This window comes from Panthera pardus, unplaced genomic scaffold (assembly GCF_024362965.1).
Source record: "Panthera pardus isolate Hobbes unplaced genomic scaffold, ASM2436296v1 HiC_scaffold_13, whole genome shotgun sequence".
Taxonomy (NCBI): domain Eukaryota; kingdom Metazoa; phylum Chordata; class Mammalia; order Carnivora; family Felidae; genus Panthera; species Panthera pardus.
Window position 1 is genome coordinate 125,676,370 of NW_026526688.1, and position 14,027 is coordinate 125,690,396.

At 37.5% G+C, this 14,027-nt stretch overlaps 1 protein-coding gene across 2 annotated transcripts in view; it reads left to right on the forward strand.

Moving 5' to 3' along the window:
* The window catches only part of UNC5C (unc-5 netrin receptor C), a 359,471-nt gene that overhangs the window by 255,162 nt on the left and 90,282 nt on the right, over positions 1-14,027 (forward strand). For both annotated transcript variants that reach the window (XM_019463841.2, XM_019463843.2), the window contains exon 4: positions 1,533-1,636. In XM_019463841.2, coding sequence (XP_019319386.1) covers positions 1,533-1,636 — 104 coding nt within the window. The remainder of the gene's footprint in view (positions 1-1,532; positions 1,637-14,027) is intronic.

Here is a 14,027-nt window from a genome sequence, read left to right on the forward strand (position 1 = left end):
TGTCACCGTTTGGCAAGTCTCTTGTCTTACCTCAGATCACATATATCCATAATTTTCTCACAACCCCTAAGCTTTTGAAGGTTTTCTTATGCTGAGAAATTCAACAAATGGCAAGTTTGTAACAATGGATTTTTTTTTCTGTCCGTGCTTCCTTCCAGATCGTGCTTTCTGATAGCTCCTTGAAAGACATTAGGAATATACCTCCAGAGTCTTTGGGTTTTCACAAACCACAGTTCAATAGGCTTAAATGGTACTTTTAGATTCTTAAGTCTTTATCAAAGATGTGACATGGAAGGATAGAAGCATTAATTTATAATCAAAATCAACTGGACAAAATTCCAATAACTTTTCATTGGAAGGAGATGAAACTGTATGTGTATGAAATAAAATGTTTAATATATTTTTTTGTTTATATAAATGTTGCTTCAAAGCTCTGTGGCGGAATCATTTATTTTTTAACTTTGGCATTTAAAATAATAAACTGATTTTTTTAATCAATAGTTTGTTTTTTTTAATGTTTATTTATTTTGAGAGAGCATGCACATATGTGCATCTGGGGGAGGGGCAGAGAGCGAGAGAGAGAGAGAGAGAGAGAGAGAGAGAGGGTGAGGGAGAATCCCAAGTGGGCTCCACGCTGTCAGCACAGAGCCCGATGTGGGGCTCAGTGATCTCACAAACTGTGAGATCATGACCTAAGCCAAAATCCAGAGTCAGATGTTTAACAGACTGAGGTACCCAGGCACTCTAAAATGATAAACTGATTTCTAACATGTTTATTCCACCTATAACAATTTTTAAAAGTCTAATGCATATTTTAGCAACTATAACTATATAAATGTGTAATTAGACAGTTGGTATATTTGGGGAGAAATGACTATTTAATCTTCTAATTGAAGGATGGCTACATAATTACATATTACATATGTACAATTACATATGGCTACATAATTACATATTGTAGACTCATCCCCATAGTTACTCTTTTCTTTGCCTTGTGTTTGAGACATGTCAAGAAGCTATGTTCATTCTTTCAGGATTCCAGCATTCTGTTTTCCCCTCTGAAACAAAAAACTTCCTTTTGAGTTATTGATGAAAAGATCTCAGAGTTATTACAACTTTAATAGTATCTATTATGAAGAGAAAAATATGTATGTACATAACAGACTGCGTGTGTGTGAGAATCATGACAATGGGATTCTTTTGATAAAAAATGTGATCACCATATTTGGTTACCAAGCAATACTAGGGAAATTCAATTAATCAGTTTCACTTATTTTGAAAATTAGGTTCTCCAAAGCATTCCATTAAAGATTAAAGTAGAAGCAGTTAATAGCCTCTGAATTTCATGTTTTCCACCACACAGAATATAATAACCCCAACTATGGTATAGTACTAACAACATGTGGTGTGGTTAAAAAAATACAAAGACACATAAAATGCTAAACTGGAACATTTTTATAGCATTTTCCATAAATGGATAAATGTTAATTATTATTAGTTTTGTCATGTATTTTACTACCTGTGCTTTCCAGATCTACGGAAGACATTTGAGCAGGAACCCCTGGGAAAGGAGGTATCCCTGGAACAGGAAGTCTTGCTCCAGTGTCGACCACCTGAAGGGATCCCAGTGGCTGAGGTGAGTAACAAAAATTCTTTGCATTTAGCAAGTGGCATTTAGTTATTCTAACAGAGGCCTAATCCATGGCTAATGGTGCAGTGAATTAGGGTATGGCATGATGAATGTCTGGTAATGGAGTCCTAACTGCCTGCTGCTGGCAAAATAGATTGATTGGGAACTGATTAATGACTCGGGAGTCAATTAGAATGCCCCACTGGACAAAGCCACAGGCAGCTCGGTTTAATTTTGTCATTCTCTTTCAAGAAACCAGAAACATTGCTTTATTTTATCTGGCACTTATCATATGGAGAGGTGATAAGACTTAATAAAGTACCATCGGTTTTATTATTGTTCTTGATAATATGCAAAAAGTGTAAGAAGAGTGTGTGTGTGTCTGTGAGCCTGCACCCCACATGTATATTTCCTGTTCTGTGATGTAATCCAAAGGCCATATCTACGTACCATGAATAAAAACATGTCTGAGAAATAACAAGTGTCAATTAGTTTCCCACCATGAGCTTTCTTCCATCAAGCTCTTCTTCTTTTTTTTTTTTGGCTAAAACAAAGCCTATTGACTATTAATAAAGTATTACAAATCAGATATATACCATGTTTTTCATTAGCACCAAATCATATGGTGTCCTTTGAAAATGCCTGTCTACGGGGGATAGGCCTACATGGCCCCAAGGGAGTGCCATGCCCTCCTTGAGACACTCACCATCATAGAGTATACTTGTTGGGGAAAATTGTCTAATACTGTATTTTAATTTGTTAACGAATAACTCTAAGCTCTCAAAAATGTTACCTTTTATGATTATTAGGAGACATCCTAATGGGCATCAAACACTATTGCCCTAGCTAATTGGGTATTCTGTGGGCCCAGAAACACATTCAGTTTGACAGGTGACATACATAGGTGCTAACCTGTTGGTCCTTGTTAACCTCCAAACTACTTTGAGTCCTTTGGAATTCTCACTGTTTTATTGCATGTGTGGAAAGAGGCATTTTTTAGTTGTTGCAATTGGGGCCCGAATATGAGCCAGCTGATTTGTTTTTTGTTTTTAGTTTTTTTGTAAAAATAAGTCTTGAATTCTCCTTTATGTATGAAATTGCAAAATAATATATTGACACAATATAGTTCAAAAAACGTTTCATAGTTAATAGTGTACTTACTATTAGCTTTCTCTTAGTTTTTCAGTCTTGTGAAGGTTGAAGAAAAGGTGGGAGCCAGCTCAGTTAGCTGATCTCACCACCACAAGATTAAACATCTGATTGCTCTTGGCAAATTATTATAAGTAGTAAATTAAGAAATTTAGGCAAAGCTCTTAGAAAACAGCTCCATTTTTTCTCTCACAGCCATTTATATCTCTCCATGTGTCAATGCAAAGACTCAAAGTAGTGTTCTTAAGGAAACTTTTTGTTTTATTTTGCAAGAAGGGAACTATTTTTTGCCCTGTTACTGGCATTCCGTGGTACTTTCTAACACTGCATCAGAGACTTTACATGATTATATCTGTTTTATCTGAGCTCATCAAAACCTTATCTTCCAACACTGATATATAATATGATTTACTGTGATGAAAGGAGGCAACTCTTCTCTATTCAGTATTTTATTTCACTTATTACAATCGTTCATCTGTCTCCTTAATTGTATTTTTAAAATTCTAAATGCAGGCCTCCACCAAACTACCTTAAAGACCAAAACATGTCCTGAGTAACATGTGTGTCCACAGCCTCATTTTTACCCAGCATTTCCTACAGATTGCTGATCCCTGCAAAGACTTTCAGTGAGGAGATCCTAGTAATTTTTTCATTTTTTTTGGTCTCTCCAACAAAGTGGTTCACTTTGTCAAGGAGTAAAGATTCATGACTGAAAACTAATTGGCTGTGAATTTTATTTGTATCATCAGTGGGGAAGAGACCAATTAACACTTGGCAAGCTCAAAAATCATATACCCATTTGACATTCAAAGAACTATATTTAATGCATTTTTTCCTTTTTTTTTTTTCTGAAGTCAGAACAGACATCAAACGGTCTTGCTCAAGAGCAGGCTAATAAACTCCTAGGTAGATATTTTCCAACACCCTTAGAATCACCAAGATCAGAAAGCTAATAAATACCCTAATGGGACACATTACAATAGTCATTTGCTTAAGAGGAGCAGATAAATGAAAAAAAGAAAGGAATGAAATGTAACCTGGTGAATTAAAGTGTTATTAAATTATTTTGGTTGTATCATAAATGCATTCATTATTTAATATTTAAATTTTTTGAAGAATCTAAAAGCATAAATATAGCTTAGAGTGAAATGCTGATCTTAAAGATCAAACTCTTGCATTTTACCATAAGTAAAATCAATCATGAAGGTATACTGGCAAGGATTTGTGCTGCTTTTGTGTCCAAGGCAAGTGATTCTGAAAAACTCAGATGGTAAATGCTCAATGGATACATGGTTTGATCAATTCAGTTGATGTTTGTTTTATATGTGTCTAGCTCCAATGAGCAAGTAGTCAGGTACATTCTTTGTAGAATATGAGGAAACAACTTTCTTCCTTCCCATACAAGTCAATAAATTTCTAAAGAACTCTACCAGTTAAAAAAAAATTTAATGTTTTTATTTATATTTGAGAGAGAGAGACAGAGCATGAGCAGGGGAGGGGACAGAGAGAGAGAGACAGAGACAGAATCCAAAGCAGGCTCCAGGCTCTGAGCTCTCAGCACAGAGCCCGACGCAGGGTTCAAACCCACGAACCTGAGATCATGACCTGAGCCAAAGTTGGACGCTTAACTGACTGAGCCACCCAGGCACCCTGAGAACTCTACCAATCTTAAATTACAGTGGTATCACTTTTGATGCAGATAACATAGGCATTTCTGAGGTCATAAATAGCATTTAATATCATCCCCTATTTTGGCTCTGGTCTCTATTATAGAATGTTAAACTAATTTCCTCATAGAACTCTCGGTGTAAACCATTTTTAACTTTTTGACTTTGGGCAAGGTGTTTCAATTCTCTGTATATATGTTTTCTGAATTATAAAATGGAGATAACAATAATAGTATCTATCCAGAAGATAGTTTTGGAGTTCAGATGAGATGATACACATAAATCACTTGGACCATGTAGAAAGCTCAAGAAACATCAGCCATTTTTAGTATTATTATTATATGATCACTTACTGATTTACAGAAGACAAAATTCAAGCTCTGGAATTAAGAATAGCCACTAAGCACATTGTACCTATGCTGGGTGCTGTGGGGCTGTGAAGCTTCTGTCCTGTGAAAAATCACCAATATGCCCTCTTGTGTTCTCCAGCCAGGGCTTTGGTTAGAGTCCATAAATACTACAAATGAAGATCACATTGTAAGCTTCAAACAAGGAAAAGCCCTTATTTATTGTAAATATCTACTTCACAAATGACTTGTTAATGTAAATACCTACAGCAAGTCATGACATGGCTGCTGTCCTTGCTCTAATTTTTGAAGGTACTGGTGTCCATTTGGCCCTCATGATCCCAAGACATTGGATCAGCCTGCATATTTTATTTCAAAGAAGACATTTGGGCTGAGGCTACTTTTGGTAGTTCTCCTTTTCAGGGATAAAGGAAGGAGGGTGACAAAGTTTCAGAGGAGGAAGAGGCCAATCCAGATTTCTTATACCACATCTCTCCAAATGGTGACGCTTTGGGTAAGAAAAATTATGTTGTGGGCACCCCAGGATACAGCATATGGGTTCCAGAGCTCTAACCTTGGCTCTCCCTCCTCTGGTCTCCTTGCCATATCCTTTCTTTATATCTATTTTATTTAAGATATTTAACAACTGTATGACTTCCTTAGCCCTGAGGCAGAGTCTGAAGGCCTTGTGCTGTATCAGGCGTAAACCCTTCAGCTGCTGAATCATAGGGTGGTCCAGGGAGCCATCCAGTGCTGGGAAGGAGAAGGGGAGCGCTCAGTTCTTTAACAGCACATACAGAGTTGTTTCAGCCATACCATAACACCTGGTATGGATGAACCAATGTGATTGGCTCCTATATACAATGATGTTTTATAGCTCCAACTACTACTTGCATTGAAATGTATCTGTTTACTCCTCTGCCTGCCTGACTAAACTGTGAAGAAATAAGGAGCAAACGGGTTTTGCTCATGTTTTATCTCTAATACCCACAGACTGAACCTATTTAGTAGATTCTCTAACTATATTTCATTAAATGAAGGAAAGAGTCCCTGTTGGATATGGCTACATTTCAGGAAACGGAGATGGAACTTTCCACAAAAAGGACGTTTGTCACCCCTGAAGTTGCAACCCTATTGAGAGAACTCAGTGTGGGGTGAGGGGTTTCATTAGTCTGAAGCCTGAGAGTGAAGTTCCAACCCACTAGGACCAGAAGGACAAAAAGGGGGGGCAATTGGAAGCTACTTTAGTTCAAGGAGTTAATAGGGCAGGTTAATAATAATCATATTAAAATTAAGAGTAGACCACATGGGAGAAAGGAAAACAACCACCAGAAACACTCTAAAATGGTATTGCCCATGGTATTTTAGTGGTCCGTACCAGGACCACACCAAAAGTACAATGTTTTTGTTACATTTCTGGGAAAGTATGTTGCCTCCCTTTCAATAGACAAGCCTCCCCATTTCCCTAAACAAGCCAGAAAATTAATACACTGATGAATGGGTGCTGGGTGTCCCAGTGTATCATAGCAGCACTCTGTAAAGTGAATCCCTCTTTCTCATCTTAGTTTATGCCTACAAAATGTTGTGTCACATGGTGAGCCAGAAATATACTCAGAGATACTTTATTTCATCAGATTATCTCTTTTGGAGAGTACTGGGATCAAAACATCAATGCATACAAGATTTGCTGGCATGGCGGAAGGAGCAAAACTGAATTTTTCACTAAAACCTGTGATTTGTATCACCTTTAACAAGGGGATAATTGCTTCTCTAATTATAATTGAGCCATTTCTCATAGGAGTTTAATTGGAGGCACAGGGTGCAATGTTCAACTTATTGACCCAGTTGTGCTTAGAAGCCGTCCTCTTATTTATCAACATTTGCATCTCTAATTAGCAAGTGGGAAAATATGGGTCGAAGTGCAAAAGAATAGCTTATTTTGCTGAGTTTAGTATTGATAAACAGGGAACAGATTTTTTTTTTTAAAGCTAATACTGCCAGGGCAAAAAGCTGCTGGCAGCTGGAGGCTATGCCAAATGTGCAGCATCAGGTGCTATGCCATCTAATTGATTATTAATATGGCTGCTGAACATTTTGTTTCATGAGAGGCATGCATGTTTCACTGCCATTCCCTCATAATGGGGACTTCATGTGGCTGCATTTCCATGCAGGTGCATTGTCTTCCAAGCCGTGCTTTCTGTCCTTTGTAGGCGAAAGAGAGAAAAGAAGGGCTTGAATACAAATTTGGAGAGAGAGACTGCTTTCAGCGCTCAGTGATATCTGTTGGAGTTTTCCCCTAGCACGTGTGTAGCAACAAGCTGCTGATTTTTTTTTTTTTTTTTTGCGAGCTGATTATCAGCCTTGCAAAAAGTTTTGCGCAAGTATTAGGCTTCCTGACTACTAGGCAGCTTGCAAGCTTTGTATTAGTTCAATCTACAGTTGCCAGCATCACCTCTTTATTATGGTTACCCCTTAAGTTTTTCTTCCAATATCTGCCTTTAATAGTTATATGCAGAGCTGACCATAAGCCCAGATAACCACGTAAACCAAGTTAAAAATAATAACATTAAACGATGCCAACATCCATTAAAAAAAAGCCAGTAAGAAATTATAAACCTTTTTTGGACTTATAATAGATTGTGGCTTCACTCCGTGCTCATACATAGTGGTTCCTTTGAGCTCTAGCACAGCATGCAGCTTTTGTTTTTTAATCATTCATTCATTCAAGAAATATTTATTGTTTCTTCCCTCTGTGCTGGGTACCCTTCTAGTTGCAGGAGATACAAGTCAGCCAAAGTCCCTAACGGGTTAAAACAAAACAAAAAATGACTACACAAGAAGAGAAATAAATGACCAAGGAATTGCCAGATAGTTGCAAGTTAAAAGAAGTAAGACAAGGTCATATTTCAGAGGTTGATGGTTATTGGGGATTGGAAGTCACTTCAGAGTCCAAGGAGAATCTCTGTGGAGGCACTCTATGAGCTGAGGTCTGAATGACAGGAAAGAACCAGTTTTAAAAATGTTTGGGTCAGGAAGTTCCATGCAGGGGGAGCAAAATACCCTGAGAAAGAGTTGATGTGGCTTTAGATTTAAAAAGAGGCCAGTGTAGGGATAGGGGCGCCTGGGTGGCACAATTGGTTAAGGGTCCCACTTCAGTTTGGGTCATGATCTCATGGTTCCTGAGTTCAAGCCCTGCATCGGGCTCTGTGCTGACACCTCAGAGCTTGGAGACTACTTGGGATTCTGTGTCTCCCTCTCTCTCTGCTCCTCCCCCTGCTCACACTCTGTCTCTCTCTCTCTCAAAAATAAATAAACATTAACAACACTAAATTAAAAAAAGAAAAGAGGCCAATGTTTCAGAGACACAGTGAAGCCTTGAGGAGGGTTTTGTGGACTTATAGGAGGATGACTTTGTGGAATTACAGACATGGTGAGTAGTTTAGACTGATCTCTGAATGCATGAAAAACCCCTGGAGATTTTAAGTAAGGAATTGTCATGTTGTGGTGAATATATATATATATATATATATATATATATATATATTCTCACTGGTTTTTTTTTTTTTAATGGATGTTGGCATCGTTTAATGTTATTATTTTTAACTTGGTTTACGTGGTTATCTGGGCTTATGGTCAGCTCTGCATATAACTATGTCTTTCAAAGACATATATATATATATATATATATATATATATATATATATATATATATATGTCTTTCCAAGATCATTCCTGCTGCTGCATGGAAAACAGACTTCAGTAGTGTAAGAATGGAAACAGGGACCCATTTAGGGGATCTTGCCTGAACCTAAAGCAAGAGAAAATGGTTGCTTGTCTTAAGGTGGGAGTAAAAGAGATGGAGAGAGATGGTGAAATAAAGGACATATTTTAATTTCTGCCAGAATATAAAATTCTTTTGGGGGGGAATAAAAATTTCTGAACATGATTTTTAAATTTGCTCTTACGAAATGAATAAGATCTAGAAAATGTTTTCAGGAGAAAGTAAAATCTTCCATGCTAAAGTGCAGCTGTTTTCAAACACAGTCTCTCTCTTACTGGCAACAGACAATGACCTAGAATGTATCTTTAATCACAAGGCACAGTGATCTTTTATTTCTGTTACCCTTATTTCTTAAGAAAAGTGTATCTGTTTCTTCAGTAAGTTCTCTTGCTTGGAAACTTCTTTCAGTGATTCTCTCCGTAGGCACTATTTACTGGGGGTAAATTCACTGGGGGTGAGAAATGGCAACCTAGTGACCAGAAAGTGTAGAAATCCCATACTTTTTTTTTTAACTTTTAAAGTGTTTTTTATTTATTTTTGAGAGAGAGAGAGAGACAGAGCACAAGTGGGGGGAGGGACAGAGAAGGAGGGAGACACAGAATCCAAAGCAGGCTCCAGGCTCTGAGCTGTCAGCACAGAGCCCGACACAGGGCTGGAACCCACAAACCATGAGATCATGACCTGAGCTGAAGTTAGACACTTAACGAACTGAGCCACCCAGGCGCGCCCCAAAAGCCGGTACTTCTAAAGGTGGCCAGACTTAGTAAGAGTCCCACTCTTATGTGGTAAATAAGAAATGCTGAGAATTCCTTATCCTGAAAGGCAAGTTTGTAGTAAAGACTCGTTAGGAACTATCTATAGACCAGTCAATGTATAGTTGCTTTGCCCTGAAAAAAAATAGCATTTTAAGGACATTTCAGTGCCATTTTGCTCCCTTGGAAGATATTATTAGATATAGTCATTCTACTCTGGGCATTTTGAGTGGTTGTCGCTGTTAGTTAATTTAATAGTTCATTAGGTCGGTGTGCTTTTATCTTCTCATAGTTGAACTTAGGCTTTAGGAATGGAAGTTTTCAGACTTCAAGACAAGTTTGCCTCCGCAGTATGGTCTGTGTACATTCAGCTCTCAAAAGCAATAAGCCAGACATATGTGCAATTAAGGGAGTGTTTCCTCAATAGGAAAACAAATTCCTTTCTTAGCAAATTCTTTCCCTTTGCAGAAGTTAAAACTGAGCAAAATGTCACTACATTTTCCACTTGTTTTTTTTATTCTTTGGCTTTTTTTTTAACAATTGTCTAAGGATAATTTCAACATGCTTGAAAGACCAACAGTTTAAAGCATAAAAACACACATACTTTCACAAACCTATTGAAAGGTACAGAGTATTTTGGACAGTAGTCAACCCAGAAGTGAATAAGTATCTTATTTTATTGCAAATCTGACAAGCCAATGAATGCCTAAACAAAGTAGCCTTCTATTCTTGACCAGAGAGAACATCTAGAACAATGTCTCCACAATAGCTGTGGGGGAGATGTAGGATGGAGGGAGAAAGCTCTCATCCTTTTACACACTTTTTTTTTTAATGGCTTCTTGCTTCTTGTATTTTAAGGCACTTTTTATGCACAACTTTTATGGGTAAAGAACATAATGAAGATATATAATGAGGCATATGTATATGTATCTGTATCTGTATATGTATATGTATAATGAAGATGTTTTTAGTCATAAGAAGTACCTACAAGAGATGGTGAGAAGGTGTTGCCAGGGTAAGAAATCAGAAGAAAATAATTCTGGGATTGCAAACTCTGGAGCAATTGGAGCCAAACTCTAGGTGGTAAAAGTCTCCAGCAGGGTATTACCTATAGTCATCCTTTAGAATTTTCTAGGTCTTACTACTACTCAAAGTGTGATGCATAGATTATCTGTGTTGATATGACCTTGGAACTTCATAGAAAAGCAGAATTTCAGGCCCCACCGCAGGCTACTTACTCCGAATCTGCATTTTTAACAAGAACGTTAGAACCAGTCTGCAGTACTGGTTCTCAAACGAGGGTGCACTTTGGGGTCACCTGGGAATTGGTACATGGTACAGTCTGGCTATCAAGATTTTTAATAGCTCCCCACGTGATTCTGCAACCCAACAAAGTTGGAGAACCACTGGTCTAAAGAGCAAGGTTAAAACAAACAAATACAGGAAAACCATCAAACTTGTCACTTCTAAACCAGTCAGTGAAACTTGGCAGACTCTCAGCTTCTAGCTAATGCTCTTTCTAGAAGCTTGGCTTGGCTCAGTGTGCATTTGATAATCACCCCATAATTGCTTTTCCCATTTGTTTGATTAATGTACCTGCATCTAGTGACTCCAGGCTGAATCGCCATCCTCTCAGGTGTACACACTCTTCACAACTCTGTTGTGTCATTTCCAGTCTCCGTGTTCTGACTCGAGGGGCCCCAGTTTGAGTTCAACGGAGTAACCTTTCTGATAGATGAGGGTTTTTCTAGCTAATAGTTGCTGGAGTCACTTTTCATGTTGGGTGGCATGTGGCAGTTTCTCTCTGTTAATTAGAACAAATGTGCCAATTATGTTAATGTTTCTCCCGATACCAATCAGTGAATAATTAGACACAACACATCTGTCTTTCACAGGGGAGTAGAATAGGAGAGAAAACTGCAAGGTGCTTTGTTCTTTATTATTGACATATATGATTAGACAATTCTTTAGCCAATCACACTGTTAACAAGTTCATGTATCTAAAGGGCAAAGGGTGCCAGTAGCTTCTGGGGGAAAAGCTGAGCACCTCTCATTGTTAGTTTAATTTTGATCAGAAAATTGCTATCTCCAAAAAGAACTGTGTAAACAATTTAAGTGATCCTTCCTTTTTTTTTTTTCCTTTGATTTCATTGCCCTATTTGGTAACATTCAGGTATGTCGTTTACCCTGAAGTACAAAAAGAAACAAGTTCTTAAGTAGAAGTACTTAAAACTCTCAGAAAGGATTTAGCTTTATTGATATAAAAGCTCACACTGAAAGAAATCACAAAACTCAGCCTATAGGATTATGTTGAAGCTGTTGTAAAGATATGTAAATCATCAGATTTATGATTTGTTATAATTTCTGCTTATTTGTCTCCATGTACCTTAACTTTGCAGCTTTCTGATGAATGGAAAAATTTCCTTTGCTTCTATTGTTGTTCTACTGGCGTTTGGGCTCCATACTTGGCATGGTTTTACAGAGATGGAGTTGTAGCCAAATTATTTCTATTGCAAGCAATGCCTCTACCCTTGTGTTGATTCTGGCAGTATGAAGAAGAGACATATGAAACGAATCCATTAGTCTTCCTGAAGGTAGTCAAAGCATATTCTAGGTATGCTTTTACATAAAGCCTTTTGTTTAGTTCAGAATGTAAAGTGTGTACACTCTAGCGAATATGGCTCACGTTCCTAATGTTTAATAATATCGAACTGTGTACTTTTATTATCTAAAGGTAAAACATCAACATAGTTGTGATAAGGTCTCTACTACTGTGGTTTCAAATATGTTGTCACGATTGTTCTTTTAAAAATGGTTGGAAACTAAGAATGGAATTTAGATTGTAATTTTTTTTTCTTACTGTGGCACTGATTTGCTTAAACAAAACACAGGAACCACTAAAAGAAAACATTTAATCTGTTTGGAAATCGTTGCGATTGCTAATACTAGTTAGTGCCAGGCCTTCCTAAAAAGCCCCTGATGTGTGCATCATCCTGGGATACATTCTCTTTGCCCAGGGGTGTGGAAGGGACAAGGCAACAGTGAGGAGGACACGGCTGTTGATTTGTTTTTATTACATCATTTTGCCCAAATATTTGTGTTTTATTTTTTAATAGTAAAATAAGAATGTGGTTCCATTTTACACAGTTTTAGTAATAAACCATAAAAAAAAATTACCAAAGATAAATAATGTTTGGAAAATAATTATTTTATGTAAGTGACTCCCCTACTTTGTATACTCTTAACATTAGAAGTTTGGGGACCTGTCTTGGGTAGCTTAGCTTTTATGCTGCTTATTTAGAAAGATAAATAAGGGGAGTGAATAAAGGTGGGGAAATGAGTATGGGAAGTCCAGATTAAACTAGAGATTATAATTTATCCTATATTTAATTATGAGTTATCAATGGATAATCTGTTGGGAATGTTAATCCACTTTTCTCTGTCTTTGCTGATGATAAATCAAAACTTAAATTTAAACTGAAGAATAAAGTTTTTAGGGGGGAGATTTGAAACATGAGGTTGTTGAATGCTTAAATGGCTGTTCAAAAAAGGTTGTAGAAGCCTGAGCCATTGAAAAATGATCCCCATGTTTTGCTGCAAAACCTTTTTTTTTTTTACCCCCTCACAGCACTTATATAGCCAATAGTTCTGAATTTTATAAAACATCAGTAACAGTAAAGCTATAAAACCGTGCATCTAGGAGCCATAAAAAAAAGTTGATTCTTAAATCACACCACACACAGGAAGGGATGACAGTTTTATACATCTTTTCTGGGAACACACAATATGGGGTCAATATGCTCCAGTCCTGAAACTTATAATCAAATTGGGAATCACTCATATTCATTAATAAAATCATGTCAGGGTTTTGAGAACTCTCTGCCAGACCGAAGGCATCAATAGAACTGAAAGATCTAACTGTTGGAGGGATTTCTAAACATTTTATCCTCTCTAGAAGAGCTGGGAACCAGTTCTCATATAGGAGGGCTAGAAATATGGCCTCTCTTCTGGTACATACACTAGGCAGGATTGAGGCTGTAAATAAGGGGAAACTTTCCTCAGTGGGAGAGTTTTAGTAATGAAGACTCATAAACCAATACCAATAGCCCTATGCAGTGGAAGATTGAAAGATTTCTCTTAGTTTTTTTTTTTTTTCTGATTAGTATTATGAATATGAAGATATGTCCTCCTTTAAAAAAAAAAATAATGTTTATTTATTTTTGAGAGACAGAGAGAGAGACAGAGCCTGAGCAGAGGAGGGGCAGACAGAGAAGGAGACACAGAATCCAAAGCAGACTCCAGGCTCTGAGCTGTCAGCACAGAGCCCGATGTGTGGCTTAAACCCACAAACTGCAAGATCATGACCTGAGCCAAAGTTGGACACTTAACCGATTGAGCCACCCGGATGCCCCTAAAGATATGTCCTTCTTAATAGAGAATTGAACACTGAATCATCAACATTTAAAAAACATTTATAGAGATATAGTTCTGTTTGGGGTAAACTCAGTGAAGAAGCAATTAAATTAAATTTATGACTACCTCCCAATTCCAGGTGCTTTCCCTTCCATATCTCATTAAATCCTCCCACAGCCCTGGGAGGAAGGTCCTTACCTCTGTACATGTGAGGATCGTGCTTCTGGGAGCTTCCAGCCTCACAAGGCTGCAAGCTTGGCAAGTGGGAGGGCCTGGCTACAGAACCAA